Source organism: Malus domestica, chromosome 13 (genome assembly GCF_042453785.1).
Source record: "Malus domestica chromosome 13, GDT2T_hap1".
NCBI classification, from domain to species: Eukaryota; Viridiplantae; Streptophyta; class Magnoliopsida; order Rosales; family Rosaceae; genus Malus; species Malus domestica.
This window is the reverse complement of record NC_091673.1, coordinates 22734000-22753826: the sequence shown is the minus strand read 5'-3', so window position 1 is coordinate 22753826 and position 19827 is coordinate 22734000. Positions and strand designations below refer to the sequence as shown.

Here is a 19827-nt window from a genome sequence, read left to right as displayed (position 1 = left end):
CTTGAAGAAGAAGTCTACATTCAGCAACCGTCAGGCTATGAAATCAAAGGTCATGAAGACAAAGTTCTGAAGCTGAAGAAAGCCCTTTATGGGTTAAAACAAGAGCCACAAGCATGGAATAGTCGCATCGACAATTACTTCCAAGAAAACAACTTCATCAAGTGCCCTCATGAACATGCTTTCTACGTCAAAGTCAAAGATGAAGATATTCTGATTGTGTGCTTATATGTGGATGATCTAATCTTCATCGGAAGTAATCCAAGCATGTATGAAGAGTTCAAGAGAGTGATGACCAAAGAATTCGAGATGACCGACATCGGGTTGATGGCATACTACCTAGGCATTGAAGTCAAGCAGAACAAAGAAGGCATTTTCATCTCCCAAGAAAGCTACACAAAGGAGATACTGAAAAAGTTCAAAATGGAATACTGCAAGCCCATAAGCACACCAGTGGAGTGCGGAGTTAAACTAACCAAGCATGACGAAGGAGAAAGTGTAGATCCAACATTTTTCAAGAGTTTAGTTGGAAGCTTGTGCTACTTGACATGCACAAAACCAGACATTCTCTATGCCGTCGGATTAGTCAGTCGCTACATGGAGAATCCCACAACTACACACTTGAAGACCGTTAAAAGAATTCTTCGATACCTTAAAGGTACTGTTAACTTTGGCTTGTTCTATTCAAGTTCTGATAACTACAAACTTGTTGGGTATAGCGACAGTGATTGGGCAGGAGATTCCGAAGATAGAAAAAGCACTACTGGATTTGTGTTCTTCATGGGAGACACTGCATTCACATGGATGTCGAAGAAGCAACCGATTGTCACCCTCTCTACCTGCGAAGCTGAATACGTAGCTGCTACCTCATGTGTCTATCATGCAATCTGGCTAAGAAACTTGCTGAAAGAATTAAGCATGCCACAAGAAGAGCCAACAGAGATCTATGTCGACAATAAGTCTACAATAGCTCTAGCAAAGAATCCAGTATTCCATGACAGGAGCAAACACATAGATACTCGATATCATTACATAAGAGAGTGTATTGCAAGAAAGGATGTGCAAGTGGAATACGTGAAGTCACAAGACCAAATCGCCGACATATTCACCAAACCACTCAGGCAAGAAGACTTTGTTAGATTGAGGAACACAATCGGCGTCACAAGACAAAATTAAGGGGGGGATGTTGAATTGTAATCTTGTCTTGGCCCAAAGATAATGGATCTAGCCCATGCACAAAGAAAGATCCATGCACATGTTAGAGAATTCTAGCAAAGTTCAAGTTGGTGGAAGAGTCTAGAAGAATGGTGAGGATTCCACCAACATACAAGATCAGTGTAGATAATTCTAGCATAGGAAGGTAGTGGAATTGTCTAGATATATCTAGCATGATGTTTCCATACTTCTCCAAGGTTCCATCCATGCCTATAAAAGGAGAAGGCATCCACACCATTTGCAACAACCAAGAGAGCCAAGTAGTGAGAAGTGAGAAGAAGCAACAAAGCTTCTAAGAGTGTTTGAGTGTTTCCTCTTGTACTAAGTTTGTGAGTGAATAAAAATCTTGTGTAATACATTGAGTGTTCTTTCTTTCTCTTGCCTATCAATTCCGCTGCATTACATTCTTCTTTGTGAGATAAACAATTCCAAAGCAGTGAAGTTTTTTTAAACCCCAACATCCTATCCCATGTTGCAATTGATTTATGGCAGCAGCAGGTCAGGGAGTTCAAGGAGGCTATGGTTGTGGAGATGGGGGAGAGGCAAAAGGGAGGTCCGGATCTCACCTCTGAGCTTCAGCGGTTGGGATGGATTCTAAAAAAAGAACGTAATGAATGGTTATATGATCTTTCGTGTGCTTTAATTACTTTGTTATTGGTTGTCATTTGACCCAATCTCTACTAGAATCCCAACTTAATTCTAAGATGCTATACAACTAGTACCTATCTAGTTTCCTTGAACATGAATATATTGAGAAAAACAAATCAGTTGAAATGCCATAGAAAGGCCACTTAAATCTGTGGAAACGAATTCACTAAAACAGTGAACAGTAAAAAGAAAATAACAATAAAACAACTAAGATATGAACTAAGCTTTGGTATTTGAAAACTAATTGGGACTGGCCTAAAGCATCCAAAACTCGTTTCTTCTCTTCATTGTCAGCCTCCCTTAAAGCTTTGAATATTTGATCGGCACTGATTGTTGTTTGCACTTCTTTCTCAGCAAACCTATGAGCTGCTTCGTGACGATGATCAGCTGCCAAAATTGCTGCTTTAGAATGTGCTTTTTCCTTCTCCATAGCTGCCCTAGTTGCTTCTAAGGCATGTCGTGCCTCTTCTAGTTTTTTCCCTTCTGTCAATTTCCACTCTTGTAGCTCAATTGTCTGTATTGGATATGAGAAAGATGAGAAGACTACACTCAGGATAGTTATTGAGACACTAAATTCAAATAATAAAATAGATGAATGTATACCGCATTACGATATAATATACTCTAAGTTTTCGACAAAAAAAAAAAAAAAAAAAAACTCAAAGTTTAGTTGATAACTGTACTCCAAGGATGCATGGATCAAATAACAAAATAGATATAAATCTTAATGCCATATACTTTTTCTCTCTCGTCGTATTGTTTGACTGTGAATATGAAATTATTGATCAGGTTGAGTGTTACCTATACATTATAGGAATGTGTAGTCTAAATATTTTACGGTACCAGGGCCAGTTTGGGATTGTTGTGTTTAAAAAAAAAAAAAAAAATTGCTTCTGATATGTTTTAAGAATAATCAGATGTAAAATAAAGCTGATGAGAGTTTGGTTAACTGAATTTTTAAAGTGTTGTGAGTATAAAAAGCAGCTCAAAAGTGTTTGTTAAAATTTAATAAAAGTGATATAATTGTATACAATAACAAATGGACATAGTAGTAGGAGGGGGGTTAACGACAGTAGTGGTGGTAATGGTGGTGGTGGTGGTGGTGGTGGTTGCGGGGAGGTGTGGTGGTGATGCTAATAGGGGGATGTGTTGGTTAGGGTGGAGAGGTAACAATGGTGGTAGGGCGGTGGTAGCACCAATAGTGACATTTGTGGTTGCGGTGGTAGTGGTGGTAGTTGTGGTTGTGGTTATGGTGGTAGTGGCGGTGGCGATAGCGGCAATGATGGTGGTAGTAGAAGTGGTAGTGGTGGTGGTTGTGGTTGTGGTTGTGGTGGTGGCGATGGCGGCAATGATGGTGGTAGTAGCGGTGGCGGTGGCGGCAATGATGGTGGTACGTAGTGGCAGTTATGGTTGTGGTGGCGGTTGATGTAATGATGGTGGTGGGGGCAATGGCGGCACCGATGGTGGTAACAATGGTGGCAGTGCTGGTGGCGGTGGAGGTAATGGCAGTGGTGACAACGGTGCAGGTAATGGTGACAATGGTGGAGGTTGTGGTTATGGCGGTGGTGGTGGCAAAAATGGTGGTTATAATGGCGGTGATGGTATAAGGTTAGTATTTATAGTGGTAGAACGTAGTGTTTCTTTTTTTCTCTAAAAGATAGAATGTGTGTGGAAAGCTAAATAATGTTACTTAAAAAAAATTAATGAAGGTATACAACAATTGAAAATATTTATTAAAGACCCAACTCTGCTTTTTGTTAAAGCAACTTGTAAAAGTAACCTACATGCTATTTTTACAAGTTGTTGTCTAGAGCCTGTTGCTTTTAAAATAAGCAGGGTATTTTTCTTTTATCAAACACTTTTTACTGCTTAACTTTAAAGTGAAGCAATTTTTAGTGAAAAAAAAAAAAGCAATACCAAACGGGGCCTCAGTCTAGCAAGAATGTTTAAACAAGTTACTATGATCACATTGCTAACCAAATCTGGAGCTCCGGCATATATATGCAAGTGGTCCTACCTTTATGAGAGAGATGGAAGAGCAAACAGATCAGTGAAATACATGCATGAAACCAAAAAACTTTAGATGGTAAGAGAAAATGCTATTAGCCAAAAATGCTAGCTCTAAGTAGCTAGGAAGATTTATGAGGGTTCAAATTAAGCTAACCTTCTGTTTTTCTGCCACTGCTTCTTTGCAGGCTGCGTGGTACATGTCCATTGTATGCTTCAGCTCCACTCTAAGCCTTTTCATCTCCTCTTCCATGTCATCCTGCAAGTACCAAAGATTTCGAATCAAAATGAACTTTCTTTCATGTTTAGTTGGTAATTAAGTTTTACTCGTATCCTTTTCAAACAACTTACCAATACTTTCTGCGACAAGAGTGGTGTTCCTCCACAACGTTGTACGGTTGATGACGGTTCATGTGGAGTGTAAAAATCAAAACTGTCAAAATCTTCGTCCAGTTTTGCAATACTCTCCATGTTTGATGATGATTCTAAAGGAAATCGGGTCAGTCCAGCTGGACCAAAACTTTGATAGAAGGATAAAATGCTGTCAGTACTAGGTCTTTCTGAGCTTTGAAACGAAACATCATTCTCAGCCACTGAGACCTCATCAGATGCTCTGTAGATCGGACCTCTACCTCTAGACAAGCATCAACCAAATCAGTTAATTAACAAATGAGTCAAATAAGTAACATATTCATATGCCAGTTCAAGTGCAGACATCAGCTCCAACATTCAAGCGTTCACTCAAAATCCACAATGCAGACGTCCACATTTCAAATAATTGTATGTTATTAGACTGAATCTGGACAATAGATTAGGTTGTTTGTTTCTTAATGTAATGTTTGGTAGAAATTGAGAGTTTGGCTAAATGATCCAATTTATTGAATATATAAATGCTTACATGTGATCGGACTGGTGATCCGCTGCCCTCTCCTCAACATGAATATTTGGAAGTGGACGAGATGCTTCACTCATTTCGCTCACCCTTCCTTGTTTGATGGTGTATACTGAGCAGAAACGCGGTGCCAACTTCAGGACTCTGCCTGGAATAGATTCAGATGCCTTGAATAGACGCCTACTTGAACAACATGTTTTGAAAATCGTATGAGTTTGGACAAATAAAAAACGCACATACACGCACAATCTTACATGTGTTGCATACCTAGTTAACCCACCAGTCCTGGATGTAGCACCAACAACAATACTCTCAATGCCATGGCGGAAAATGTACTCAGCTAATGCCTCAGCTACATCTTGATCCTCCAGTAGAACAGCCTCGCATTGTACCTGATAATATTAATTCCACAAATCAAGTACATCTACTTACAATTTGTCATAACTAAAAATATTTAGTCATCAGCAACTAGCTTCTTAATTGTAAAGTGTATATATATAGGTATATATGTTGATCATCAGATTAAAAAATGAATAAGGGGTAAGGTTTATGTCCCCAAACTAGGTGTAATCATTTATAACCGCAAAGGTTTCTTAAAAAGAAAAAGTTAAGAGTTGAATGAACCGTACTCGTTTGCGCGTACAGTAGCAACGAAATGGAAGTAAGAAATCTGTATTTGGAGCATCGTGAGCTTGCCCTTCATTTGATGGGTTGTTCGCTATAATCGCCATCAAAAATCAAACAAAATGTGTTAATTACTCACGCAAGAGTACCGCTACTTGTGTCATCTCAACACGCAGAAAACTTCTGTGTGTTTACATAGATGAGTCCTGCCTCTATTAGAAATATGATAATTAACACAATATTGATTGATGAACAAAACTAATTATCGGGCAATATATGGCATGTATATATGAAAGATACAGAGAGGAGGTACCTGTTGCATGAAGTGTATTATTGGAATTGGATGGGTGAATAACATGGACAAGCTTGATAGGAGCTTGGCTGGTAGATCGAGAGACGAGATGATCGATTGCCCATTTCAAAGCATTTTGGCTGGAGACGCCGTCGTCGATTGCTACTGCTATTATCCCCGCGCCTTGATTATTATTTCCATTATCAACATTGTTATACCACATTATTCTCTTTCGCCCTTCTTCTTTCTCAACTCTCAGATTGAACAACCTCTTGCTCAGACATGAATATGGCAACTTCTTGCTCAAACATGAATATGGGAACATAAGTAAATTTCGAGAAAAAAATAAAAAAAATTTAAAGATAACAAAGTAATGCAAAGCTTTATGTCTCCTTCCTTCTGTACTCTTAAACTTACCAAATGCTTAAGGGCCATAGAACTTAAATATTCAAAACCACTTAAAGTTAATTAAAACAAACATTAACTCGGTTATCAGAGCTAATTAACCCCCATATCTACAGCATCATTTTAGAAAGTTGTCGCTGGATTAGATATAGAGACGATTGATGCTGATGCATGCCAAAACGCGCACATCGGTTAGAATTTCTAATATTAACCAAGTCTCCCAACAAAGTTTTGAAATTCCGCATGTACGTACCATTAAATTAGAGATGACTCTATTACAATGAAGAAGTTGAAGAACGATATATAAGAAAAAAAAGGCAGTTAAGAAGTTTCAGTTTTTGGTCTTGTATTGATCTCTGAGAGGATTTCGCTTAACATATATACAAGAGATAAATATACTACAGGTAACAAAAGATAAATGATCGATGAAGCCTAGGCCCTAGACTTGGTTCTTACCCTTGGTTGTCGGGCGTATCGTTACAATATGAACATCTGCAGTTAGAATACGACAACTGTAATTGTTCAATCACTGTTAAAAGGAAATTCATTTTTATGTCAGGTAGTGGCGAGAGAGATGCAACTGGGTGCATACTCATGTATTTGTGTATCTTCTCACGAATCTCGCGTCACATCAGAAAAGAGACACACATATATATGGAAGGACGTACATGCACTTAATTGTTTTAGCTAGCCCTTGGTGACACTTGTAGGTTGTGGCCATGCTGCACAGTCCGAGTTTCTCCTATTTCTTAGGATCGATCATAGGACTTTTTTGGAAGTAAATTTTTCTCTATAATTAGTAAGAGAAAGAAAGAAAAAAAACCTCTTAAGTTTTTGAGTTAATATTGACAGAATTCATTTATTTATAGTTACTAAACTATTGGGAAATTCATCCTTTTTTTTAATTTTTTCTATTTGGTGCAGGTGGGAAGAGGGATGTTAGTGATCTTTTTTTGTCTGACTGGTTCTTTAATAATTTTTTTCCTCCTCCGATGATTTTGAAAAGACAAATATTGCCAAGTGATATATATTGAGTACGTAGGTGCAAGGTCGGTCCAGAGGATAGCTGAAGTAGGCATTTGTTTGCGGTCCCCACTTCAGAAGGATCCTTAATTTTTTTTAAAGAAAATGTGTGTGTGTGTATTTACAATTCAAATTGAATAAAAATATATAAAAAAAATGTAATCATAGGCAATTGAAAAAAAAAAGGGTTGAAAAATTAGATTATGCAAACTTAATTAACACATTTGTACACTTAATACTACGATCTAGTGGTATTCTCATCCTCCTCCCCTTTAGTGTAGATAATATCGTCGTGTAACATTTAAGTGATGTTAAATTTGTATACCTTTCTTCTTTTAATATTAATTTTTAATGATATGTGATATAGTAAGACTTTTTCATGTATTTAGCGGATTTTTATATATATATATATCAATGTACGATGGGTTGAGGGACAGAGAACTCTAGGATCTCACTTCAAAGGCTCGCTTAGTACAAAGAGTCGAGGGACAGAGAACTCTAGGGTCTTACTTCAAAGCCGCGCCCTGCGTAGGTGGAGAGCATATATATACATTGCTTTGAACCTGCAATTAATTTGAAACATGTGCAAATCCTATTCCATTTAGAAGTGGCGCGATCAAATGAACTTTTATAAACTCTTTGGCTATGATATTGTAATTAAGGATTATTAGATGAATAAATGGTTATACTCAGAATGAATTATGTTATGGAATATTGAAGTACTTTGTTTAAACCTAGCTTGCTTATAAAGCCAAATCTTATAGAAAAACAGTTCATTGTTGTATCTCATCCTGATGAGGGAATTGGGAAGGATGTGACAGATACAAATTTAGAGTTTTCTTGTCATCTCTGAATCAATGAACCATTGATCATGTCATGCAGAAAGAGAGAATCGTTTCATCAGCCAACGATCTTCATCATGTCGCCTTCGCTAGCACACGTAGAGAAAAAATCTGAATCTCCAGGGTTGTCCCTCTCCAACTCTTCAATCCTCTCCACAACCTCTTTCAGATCTAGTCTCTTCTCCACTTCACCTTCACAACATTCCAACCCAATCTTCAAGAGCTTCAGCATCTCTCCCTCACTACTCTTGCCTGCCCCCATTCCTGTATCAAACACCTGACTAAACCACTCCACCCGAGGCACCGAGTTCACCCAACTTGCCAAATCCTCCTCGCTTCCCTTACCTTGCTGCAAAAAGTTGGTGGGCAACTTCCCCGTTAAGATCTCTAAGATCAACACTCCGAAGCTCCACACGTCGGTCTTCTTTGTCACGCGCTTGCTTTGCATGTACTCTGGGGACTTGTAGGCCACCATGAGGGTGTGAGCATGTTCTTGGTTTACCACAGGGATTAGGCCGTAGTCGGTGATAAGGGGCTCGTAGGACTCGTTGAGAAGAACGTTTGAGGATTTGAGGTGGCCATGGGGTGCTACTAGGCTGGGAAGCTCAGTGTAGAGATAGCGTAAGCCATGGGCTACTCCTTTGACAATCTTCAAACGGGTCGGCCAGTCAAGGCTTGGATGGTCTAGGGTTTGGTTTCCTGATCATGAAAGTGCAGATAACACCAACTAATTAATTTGCCATTCATTGAAGTCTCTTCCTCAATCTAAAGGGGATACCGGGGAAGAGAAAAGGCTTGAAATACGTACAACTAAAACACGAAGTAAAATTGTCTATAATGACATTAAAGATTAATTTTGCATACTCATATGTACAAGCAATGCTACATGGACAACATTGTAAACCACATCTCTGATAAAGGTATTACCCGCCTATCTCTATTAGAGATGTGGTATACAAATAGTTTTTGTCACTTAAAGGTAGGATCTCGTCAATTAGTAGAACTAGATAATATTGTCATTCATGTTTAGGTAAAATGCAAATACACACACACACACACATATATATATATATATGTGTGTGTGTGTGTGTATAGATAGGCCCTTTAAATAAAGGGATCTCCATTTTTGGTAAAAATGGAGATTAGTTATGCAGCTCACACCACATTGAATTTCAATAATCCAAACAGTCTATTTTTCAAGTTGCACTTTATATATAGATCATCCTTACAAAATATTAGCCAAGTCAAAAATATTTGATGTATCTAATTGAGTTCAACAAAATTGACAAACACTAGGTTCTAAGAATCATTGAAATTTCATCATGACAATCTAATGAGTTAAGGGTTTCGAATTGAATTGAATTTTTGCAAGAATGATCTATGATTGAAGACTTAAAAAATAGACAGTCCGGATAGTTAAAGTTCGATGTATAATTGACCCACAACTAATCCTCATTTTTATCAAAAAATGAAAATCCCTTTGGATAAAGGCTTTGTATACATGTATATGTTTAAAGGAAAAGGAACTTACCATGAAGATGAGCAGCCAAGCTGCCGTTTAGAACATGGTCAGAAATCAAGAGCTTCTCTTCCTTCTTATAATAATAAGCAACAAGTGGAAGCAAATTAGGATGTCCCAATCTCCCAATCCTTCTCATGTGCTCTATGAACTCCTCTCTTCCTACATTATTCATCTGCTTATACCTCTTCACAACCATCACTGGTCCGGTCAACAAAGCAGCCTTGTAAGATGACCCAAAGCAACCGCTGCCTAACACCTCCGCCGAGGCTCTCAGCAAGTCTTGCATATCAAACCTCTCCCTGTCGTCTCTCACAAATGAAAGCTTTAAGCTCTGTTCACCCTTCTTTCCATTCCCTCCTTTAATCGAGTTTTCAGGTGAGCCTGGAGCACTTGCTTGGTGCTCAGGTTCTTTTTGAACTGCTCTGTTTTGGACAGTTGCTGTTGATGGTGGTGGAGCCTCTACCGATGATTCAGATGTTTTTTTGCGGCGTCCAAGGAGGAAGACCAGTAAAGCAATTATGGCGATGATTGCTACTATGACAGCGATCACAATCAGCACGATTATCCAGGTTGCGGGCTTCTTCGAGGGGGTACTGCATGCTTTTAATGGCCCTCCACATAGGTCTTCATTCCCTGCATGTCCAGGTGGAAAACTTTTAATTGCCTAAATCTTTTAAGAACAATACTTTTATTTCTCTAACTGTACTCTGTGCTTTTGATTTGCTTGAAACAAGACACTTATCACCTAATAAATTAACTTACATGTTTGAACCTATTTAAGCTGGGAGGAAATTTTTCTGTGGAGATTCTTGAGGATTATGCCTGACGCTTCTTTATTCCACGCATTCATAACTTAACCTACGTACGCATTACAAAAATTCGACTCTCGCTTTTTTCCTCCTTTGAAGAAGAAAGAACAGTACCATCTTCTTTTTATTTAGTTCTTGAATTTAAAAGAATTGCTTGAAAGATTTGTTTATAAAAATAAATGGCTGACTGAATATGTAAGACTTTAAGCTTTAATCGATTTTCGGTCTTCTCTATGGTTTCTCAACTATGCTTGTCAAAGTTCTCACAAGAAAAATCCTAATTGGAAGGTATATATTGTAATATATTAATAACAACTCAAATTCAGATTCTTAAACATGATTATTCTTCCCGGGATAATGAGAGAGAGAGAGAGAGAGAAGTTGAGGCTCACCTGCAAAGGAGCTTGCATCCAATTTTCTTAGGCTTTTCGGGATCTCACCCTCCAGTTTGTTGTTGGAGACGTTAAATATTGTCAACCTGGGCTGCCTAAAATTTGGTATCTTGCCTTCGAATTTGTTCTCTTCAATACTCAGCTCCAGCAGCTTATCCAACCCTGCCAACGACTTCGGAATCTCTCCCGTAAACTGATTATTCGCCATGTGGAGCTTCTTCAACGATGACATTCCTGCGAACCAATCTGAAGGAATCGTGCCAGAGAATTTATTACCCGTCAGGTAGACAGTTTTTAATCCGATAATTTTCCTCAAATCAGGCAATGGACCCTCAAAACTGTTATTCATAAAGCCTATGGTTCTTAAGTCAGGCAGGTCTTGGAGCAAGCCCACATTGATTTCACCCTTGAGCCCCATATTCTCAAGCTGCAAAGCCCAAACTCTCCCCCTTCGATCACAATGAATACCCATCCAGTTCGGCTTTTGGGCGGTGCAGGGACTGGTCAATGGTGTCCAAGTGGTTAATCCGTCGGTGTTTTGTAAGGAATCCTTAAGCTTGAGGAGAGTTTCGGATTCAGAAGCCCCCGCAGGAGAGGCAACACAAACATATAACAAAACGAAGAAGAAAGCAAGAGCACGAGGCGACATTAACGATGATGATTCGCACTGCTTCTTCATCATCATCATCATCATCTTCATCATCCTGTTACGTTGCTCCAAATAGTGGTGTAGGTACGTAGCATAAGAGGGTTGTACGTACACGCACAAGGGCAGCGTGTGCGCCCTTTTAGAGGGGGCTGCGCTACAAAATTGAGTCAGGGTGCGGGTGGAGAAGGATTCGAAGGTTGATAGTGGTTAGTTTTGATGGCATTGAGGAAAGGGAAGAGTGAGTGATGAGAGAGAAAGAGAGAGGGAGAGAGAAGGAGAGAGGCTAAGAATAGAAGTTGGAAAGGCTGTTTACAAAGGTCAAATGAGGAGGGATGGATCATTCGGAAATAGAGTTGTCCAAAAGTTGACAAAGTCATTCGGAAATGTGTGTATTTCTGCATGAGAATTATCCGGTCCACCTACGAATATTTTGATGCATGAGATTGATTTTTCTATAAACCCTAGCTCTTTCACCCTATTTTTATTTGTTGGCTTGGTTTTTCATTACTAAAATGGGAGGGACAGCCATGTACGCCTCATTCTAGTGTCCAATGTATCTGGCCTTTCTACCTATGAATTATTAACTTGATCCCAGCTTCTTATCAAAAGGCTTAGGTTTAGGGTTAGATTTCCTCCGATAACCAAAAAAATGCTTTGCACTTAGTTATAAGCCGATCAACCAATCAAGTACGAAGAAGTGTTAATTTTGGATTGAAAGGATACAATAGCAATAATCAAGGTACGATAAAGGCTGATTGATGTTGGTTGAGAAGGGAGTAAATTGGATTCGAAATTCTGATTCCGACTGATTGTGTTCGATAATTTCCAACTTTGTAAGACGCAAATCAAATCCAACCCCTGAAATTTTGCAGTTGGAAAATTCAAAAATATTTAGAATATTTTTCATAGATAGTAACGACATTTCATGGCATATGTGAGCTCTCGTCCACATCAATCAAAAGCAAAACTCTACTAATCATAAATAAATCATTTTTTATTGTATGTTATCATACGTTTCTTACATATTCTAGTATGGATTTTTTATTTTAACTTTTCAAATTGTTAGGAATATTCAAAATATGTTGTTAAAAAAATTCGGAAGTTTTAAAAAGTCCGAAGTTTTTCAAAATTGGAATGTGCGTTGAAAGGTCCGAAAATTGCTGGATTAAAGTTGAAACACAGTCCTTAATCAGAAAATTTTGGATTGGTATTAAAATCCCCTTAATCCCAATCTAATCTGTCTTGTGCCAATGATAATACAATGCCGTGTGGAGGGAAAGTTGAACATGAGATTAGGGTTGTAAATTGGCTCGAAACAGTTTGAGCTTGCATCATGTTTGGCTCGTAGAAGCTCAGCTCGTAAAACAATCAAGCCAATCCTAGTTCGGTTCGATTAAAAAACAAGTCAGGATTGAGCGTTGGTATGTTCGGCTCATAGAGCTCTTGAGCAGCTCATAAATTTTAACAAAACAGCTCAAGGTACGCTTAAACTTGGCTCGGTAGCTCAAGCTTGACAATTAATTCTAATTAAATTTGTTGTAAGAATAATAATAGTTTTTTTTCTTTTTCTACTTTTGTATAAACATATCTAGAGGCCCATAACCAACTAATTTAATAAAGAAAAACTAGAATTGATAGGGAGGGAGGTGCGGCACATAGAGAAAGAAGAAAGAGATGTGTAATTATGAGGTGTGTTTTATTCCACCCCATTGTGCGTTTATTTGTAGTAGTAGGGAAGATTAAATCCTTACCCTAATAGGATTACAACTCTAATAGGATAATATCTAGTCTAAGAGATATGGTATAATCTCATAAGGATATCCTAGATATGATAGGATTTACACAATCACATTCCTAATCCAACAGGACTGCAACACTCCCCCTTAAGTGTGTAAATACTCAAATAAATAGCGCATTAGGTCTTCGGTGATGAAGTACAATTGATGAAGTCATCGGCACAATGAGTGAATGCGAGTCTCAGATCAACGGAAGAATGCATAAAAAGGTAAAACTCAAAAAACCTCGCTATGGTAAAACCTAAGGTGGGAGAAAAACCCATAGACTAAAGAGAAAAGTGAGAAGTTGCATTAAGTCAAAACTATACGTCTTTTGGACGAAAGGAAAAAAGCTTATAAAGGTATGATCAGCCCAGGATTGGTGCCTCGTCAAAACCTAGTTAGGTAGCAAAAACCTAGTGGAAAAAATGCTCCTAATCGTAGGGAAAAATAGGGCATTAAGATCAAGTGAGTATACTTTTGGATACTGCCCCTGAGTTTGACAAAACTTCCAAAAGAGAACTACAAGCATTTCATATGAATAGTTAGGCATACCAATTCCTCGGACAAGCTTCTGGAAGGTTGACTTCGACAGTGACGTCGTGTAAAAGTCGGCAAGGTTGTCTGGGATCGGCTTGCATGACTTCAATCTCCTGATGCTTTACTGATGTGATGTAGACGCAATATGTCTTGGTTTGACTTCATTGATGTATCGTGGCTTAGTCGGGTGGATACATGCCACATAGTCTTCATGGATCATCGTGGGGACTCAGTGATGGATGAAAACAGTAAGTACTTCGAATATGCTCAACAAGAACTCCTAACCATGTCTCACTTGTGGCGTAGTGAAGTGAGGTGAGTCTTGAAACAGTTTGAAGATTTCGCAACTAAGGTCATATTGTGGACCTCCAAGATATTGCGATATCCTTAACGGTGAAGACATAACCATTTGGGGATTTTGCCTTGTGCAGGTTTGATAAGTAACCAACATCAGCATAACAACAAGGCAAGCATCATTCCGAGGATCAGAGGGGTTGGATTCGCTCAAGATGCGTTAGGATTTGCCCAAATTCGTAGTACCTTCAGGGTACGTCTTTAATACCAATTCAGTGGTTGTGTGTAGGCACGATGCTGCATCTTTACCAATAGATGAATAGTGAAGGAGATGTCATGTCTAATACAATGAGCTAAGTACAACAAAGTGCAAAGTTGAACTCAGATATGGAAATTCGGATTCTATAACCTCTTCAAGGGTCTCATTTGCATATAACGTATGAACGATCATAGGTATACTCAAAGATAACACATTCGGGATGTAGTTCGACTAGTAGACCAAGGTACCGTCAAAACAACGCTTGAACTTCAAGTCAAGGCATAAATGAGTTTTCGTAAGATCCTTCATCTCAAATTCTGTCTTCAGTTGCAAGGCAGTTTTCTCAAGCTCTTCTAGAGTCTTAGTGAGATTCGTGTCAACGACAGAAACTGTAACTCTAGCAATTCGGAATAAGACTTCATAGTTTAACACGCAAGGGCATTCATTCAATCCCTGACTGATCAAATAATCACTTAGACGGGTATACCACATTCGTCATATTGTTTCAATCTGTAAGTGAACGCCTCAAATAAGTTAAGAAAGTGTTCTGTGGTTTAGAACTATTTGAGTCAATCCATGTAATTCTTCGAGAATTTACATGTAAATCTCCGTATCTTTATCCCCATGGAGAAACACTAACCACATTTCATAATGCTGCATTCAATCACATGACGTTTGAGAGAAACTTTGGTCGTAAGGCGTGCATCATATCGCATTATTTCATTCATCTCAATACGCTTTCTTTCCCACTTGTAACACAACAGGGTTACCTTGGGCAGTGTAAGAACGATGGGTCTAAAACACACTTTGGTAAGGAATTTGACCTGGATTGTAATTTCGGTTGTCCAATCAGTTCTATGTTGTCACTAATCAACGGAACATGATTCAATATCGTCGCTTTTCATTTATGTTGGTAGCTACCATATAAGTGAAAACATCATCGATGATAATCTCATTTCAATTTCATTAACTCATCTAAACCAGTATATAGGACCAAGAACTTCAAGTCTCAAGAGTAATTCGGATTAATCTCATGAGATGGAAATGATTTGACACAACGATTGAGTATGGATTCATTGTTGTGCCGTGTCTTCCTCTTCTAGTGAAGTGAATCCTATGAACCGAGTGATTTGTCGTGCTTCAAGCCAAGACAGATTGATTAGTTTTCCGTCGGTGTACTGAACCGTCTAACAGGGGCATCCAAACCTTCCAATAGGAGCGATACACCCTCCAGAGATGTTGACTCGACATTCATTAAGTACATATATCCTTACAGATTAGAGGAATGCATCTTGAGCAACATTCTGAAAGCTAGAATTCATCGCACTTACTTATCACACTTGTGTGGTACGAGGATCGAGATGAGACATAGTGGGCAACATCCATGCAAATTCGTGTCGTTCTACATGAATGTTTACGTTCTTATCTCCCCTTAACGACAGGAAGACTATCTCATTAAAGTGACAACCCGTAAATGAGCGGTAAAAAGATCGTATGCAAGGGCTCTAAGAGAGTTAGTGTGAAGGAGAATCATAATTGACAAAGATTCACATCCTTCTTTGAGGACCCATATTAGTACGTTGCGGCGGTGCAACTTGGCACATGGAATGCACACCTCGCGTAAATACGAAGCGTTAGGTTCGTACCCAGTAAGTAACCAACTGTAACGTCGAATAGGTCAGGTGGAAATAGGCCTCAAGGCGGACCAACATAACTACGTACAAGATTGCATATCCTTGGGCAGAAACCAAAAACTTGGTACATTCACCAAAATTCGGGCAATCATATAAATTACGCTTTATGATCACTAGGTGAGGCTATTTGGGGTGAACATGAGAATTCAATGTCCAATTATAAACCCAATATACATGCAATACTTTATCGAAAACCATCAATAAAACTCTCCGGCATTATCCAGTCTCCTGAACTTTAAGGGATAAGTAGGATAGTGAACCCTTAATCGGCCAATGGGTTTAGCAGCAATGTGTATGGATAAACATGTGACCAATTTGTCGATTCATCAACCAAAACCATAAGTATTTATATAATCTGCATTTTGGTTGGATTAGTCCACATATATTCCCTTTAATCCACTATGAAAAAAGGTGATTTCGTATCTTTGCGAGGGATGATTTAAATAGTCAATTTTCCCAATGAGCAGGCTTGGAAAAGTGTGCTTGTAGGCATAAGATTCTTACTTCGGGTAGGGAGATGCGTTGTAGCATCATGTTCAACCTAAGTGTCCCTATGGTCATGCAAAAGCAAGTAAACTACTCAATCGCCAGGCTCCAAGCCGACCACATATGGTGTGTTTCCAGTTAGAAGACAACCCGTTGGCACCAAATCAAAGCTTTAGGCTCATTTTTAGAGGTGGTGCAATGATATTTCACTCTATTTTCTTCAGTGGTTTCATTGATGATCATTGTTCTCTCGAATATCCTTAAAACCCCAAAATGGTGAGAATATAAGGTCTCTTAAATGGTAATTCAGTATCATTCATACAACGAGGAGCGTGCCAATGCTCTTAATTAGGTTGGATAGACCTGAAGTCGTTGCTAGAGATGTGATTTAGGTGTAAAGTTAGTGTGCATAGTATCGCATTCATCTAGACAACTAACTTTCCCACATTCCTACCTAATCACGTGTTTAATTGAATTTGGTCACATGTATACAAGAAACATGATTCAATTAACTCATATTCGAGGATAATATCAATAAGATTATCCGTAACTAAAACATACACCAAATGTGAATCCAAGAACATAGAAAAATGTACACAAAGTAAATGGTTTACTAAGGGGATTCAGCCAACAAGGATATCCATGTCAAAATTCTGCTCTTCCAATGGTGTTTAGTGGAGCAAAATCAATCTCACATATTGACTATGAGAATGGTACTCCTCAACAACATTGGTGGAGGCACGAACAGGTGCATAACCAATGATCTATTCCATCGAGACGGAAGTAGATTCTGCAGGGTTAAGGTTCAGGAACAATATCCCTTATTCTTGAAGTTTTAGGTCTTAAGTGCCAAAGATCATGCTTCGGGCATGATGCCACACCTTGGCAGGCCCTGATTCTACCATATGTTGTAAAAACAAACTCGAAATTAGATTGTGAGAGAGAGACTCCAAATTGGGTTCGGTAGGCTCCAGCCGAAGCTGGAGGGGTCTATTCGGTAGGTCTCTACTGAAGCAAAGTAGTACAGTTCGGTGCACCTATGCCGAAGTAGGGCACCACTATTCAGTAAGCTTTGACCGAACTGGGTTAAGCCATTTGGTAGACTCCAGCCGAACTGGGTCTATACCGTTTGGTAATCTCCAGTCGAAACTAGGTATATACCTTTCTATCATGTTTGTGGTAGTAATCAGATCCAAGAATTTGGTAAACTTTTGTTTCTACATTGCTGCTTCATAAGCAAGTTAGAAACATGGAATGACGAGAAAAGTATTCTCCAATCAAAATTCGATCGGATTTATAAACTTCAAAATCATACTCATTCATGGATGTAATCATGGTGTGCTTTAGGCAATGTCTCTCATGATTAGACGGTCAATAGGAGTGAGCCAAAGAGCCATGGAATCCTCGTTCGGGAGGTATTTCCATTTGTATTGCTTGATGCATAAGTCTTCGAATGAAGATCATGACAAAGGCTTATTCAGCTCTTCCATGCCATTGTTGGCTTCAATGGTTTCTTAGCTTCTTTGATAGTTAATTGGGGATTCACGTCTTGTACCCCACATAAAGTGGTTTCTATTAGAAACATCCAAATTAGGAAAATCGAACTTGAGACGGTTCGACAATCCACTGAATTGGAAGGAATAAGATTGTGATTGGTGCTATGTGAATGAATCATCCATAAGCATTAAAGTTAGAACATTCGAGTTCTAAGACATGGTTTTCAAGAAAAACGTCGGGTTTTCATGGGTGTATTGTTTTATGAAAACTTCGGGTTTCAAAGGCACTAAATTTGAAACTACAGGTTCAATTTAGTTTATGAACGATTAGTTCATAAAAGAGATGTTCCTACAAGAATATAGAATGCAATATGCTGATTTAAGTGTAGTGAATTTGAGTTTCTTCGAGAACTCAAGTGTGAGAGCTTCGTTACTACGAAAGTATGTCAACAGTTCAAAGTATAAAAATAAATTATTGAATCGTTAATGTCCAAAAGTGGGCTTCAGGCCAATAATTTTGTATTCATTATCAGATTAATGGATTGCATGTCACTTTTAATTAATTCAATAGATCAGGACCAAACGGGGTCGATTGTAGAAGCAAAAATAATTATAACATTCGCGTTAAAATTATTTAAAATGCTAAATAATAGCATTGGATTCAAAAAACCATAGCCCAATGGTATTTGGGCTAGGTGTCGTAAGTAGGGCAAAGCCCTAAAGGCTTTTGGGCCTCAGGTTTGGTTGCTAAGCAGCCCACATGTGGCTGCAGGGCATGGGCCAAGGGACTGGGTAGCCCAACAACAAGCTGCTGACGTTTTTGGGCCAAATGGCGCACGAGATCAAGCCAAGTCGAAGCTGGCTCGTGGGTCAGCACATGCAAGGCCCAACTGAAGCTAGGGTCGGGTCTTTGGACCGTGGGACAAGCCCAACCTGCAAGGCTGGCTACGGTACATGCGGGCCGAGGAGGTGGTAAGCCCAACAAGCCAAAGGCTTGTGAGTTATGAGCTTGGGTTGGACCAGGGCTTCAGGCCCATAGGTTATGCAACTCAGGCCAAAGCCTGGTTGGTTTCCAATAAGGGCAGCGAGCCCAAAGGGTTGTGTGGGTTGTCAAGGTGTCAATACAACACCGTTTCCCCACACAGCTAGGCTTCAGGCCAGTGCAGTGGTCTGGCATGGTGTCATGGTGGTGCGGTGGTACCGCAAAAAATCCCAATTTTGTTTCTTTTCTTTTCTTTTTTTCTTTTTGGACAAATTTTAGGGTTTGGCAAAACCCAAAATGTGCTTCTAATTTATTTCGATGTTTTGACTCACAAATTCCACATAGCAAAATTGCATAGTGCATGAAACGTATGTGTGTGTGTGTGTGTGTGTGTGTGTGTGTGTGTGTGTGTGTGTGTGTGTGTGTATATATATATATCGGAAGGTAAATATAAATGTAGGGGGTTCATGCATCATGGGGAATGTTTTCATGCTTCATGGTTGTTTCAAATATCTTCCTTTATTTTAAGTGTACCTGATTGGTAGAAAACAACAAAAGCCTTTGAATTTGTAGAAAATCCTTCTCTGAAAGCTGGAATTGCATCTCCAATGCGTTGATCACGTTCAACAAAGAAAAAATAAATTGTATCAATAGCATGTAGATCAATTCAATAAAATAATAAATTAATCATAAAAATAATGATTAAAATGTAATATTCCCTTGATTGAAGATCAAACTCTCTTTAGCGTTGCGTCAAGAGCGTGCTGATAACGTGTTGTAGGCATAATTTACTGAACAATTATGGAGGCCAGAGAGAGAGGGATGTGCGGCACATAGAGAGAGAAGAGAGAGATGTGTAATTCTAAGGTATATTCTATTTCACCATATTGTGCCTTTATTTATAGTAGTACCTTAATAGGATTACAACTCTAAGGGTGCGTTTGTTGCGCCGGACTGTCTCGGACTGGACTAGCTGCCGGGACT

At 38.9% G+C, this 19827-nt stretch overlaps 2 protein-coding genes across 4 annotated transcripts; both read right to left on the bottom strand.

The window, feature by feature from the left end:
* Nucleotides 1-1942: 1942 nt before the first annotated feature.
* LOC103453705 (U-box domain-containing protein 35-like) lies at nucleotides 1943-6689 on the bottom strand. Of its 3 annotated transcripts, none has more exons than XM_070810845.1 (8): nucleotides 6537-6689; nucleotides 5697-5973; nucleotides 5389-5477; nucleotides 5027-5151; nucleotides 4766-4939; nucleotides 4219-4501; nucleotides 4025-4126; nucleotides 1943-2374 (listed from the first exon to the last, which is right to left on the bottom strand). In XM_070810845.1, the coding sequence occupies exons 2-8, from the start codon at nucleotides 5896-5898 to the stop codon at nucleotides 2027-2029; spliced, it is 1323 nt and encodes a 440-aa protein (XP_070666946.1). In that variant the 5' UTR covers nucleotides 5899-5973; nucleotides 6537-6689; the 3' UTR covers nucleotides 1943-2026. The 3 variants fall into 3 exon arrangements, with proteins under 3 accessions (XP_070666946.1, XP_028946752.2, XP_070666947.1); XM_029090919.2 differs by having other exon boundaries at nucleotides 5697-5970; XM_070810846.1 differs by lacking the exon at nucleotides 1943-2374 and adding an exon at nucleotides 3679-3877 and having other exon boundaries at nucleotides 5697-5970.
* Nucleotides 6690-7826: 1137 nt separating this feature from the next.
* Nucleotides 7827-11513, bottom strand: LOC103453646 (pollen receptor-like kinase 2). The gene is made up of 3 exons (XM_008393201.3): nucleotides 10669-11513; nucleotides 9477-10100; nucleotides 7827-8644 (listed from the first exon to the last, which is right to left on the bottom strand). Exons 1-3 carry the CDS (start codon nucleotides 11369-11371, stop codon nucleotides 8004-8006), a joined length of 1968 nt encoding a protein of 655 aa, XP_008391423.3. The 5' UTR covers nucleotides 11372-11513; the 3' UTR covers nucleotides 7827-8003.
* Between the last annotated feature and the right edge of the window lie 8314 nt (nucleotides 11514-19827).

Coding starts and splice junctions, on each gene's coding strand:
- LOC103453705 (XM_070810845.1), bottom strand. CDS start 5,898: ATGTGGTATAACAATGTTGATAATGGAAATAATAATCAAGGCGCGGGG. Junction 4,940..5,026: donor AGGACTGGTGGGTTAACTAG/GTATGCAACACA, acceptor TTGTTCAAGTAG/GCGTCTATTCAAGGCATCTG. Junction 4,502..4,765: donor GATCACCAGTCCGATCACAT/GTAAGCATTTAT, acceptor ATGCTTGTCTAG/AGGTAGAGGTCCGATCTACA.
- LOC103453646 (XM_008393201.3), bottom strand. CDS start 11,371: ATGATGAAGATGATGATGATGATGATGAAGAAGCAGTGCGAATCATCA. Junction 10,101..10,668: donor GGATGCAAGCTCCTTTGCAG/GTGAGCCTCAAC, acceptor CTGGACATGCAG/GGAATGAAGACCTATGTGGA. Junction 8,645..9,476: donor CTTGGCTGCTCATCTTCATG/GTAAGTTCCTTT, acceptor TTTCATGATCAG/GAAACCAAACCCTAGACCAT.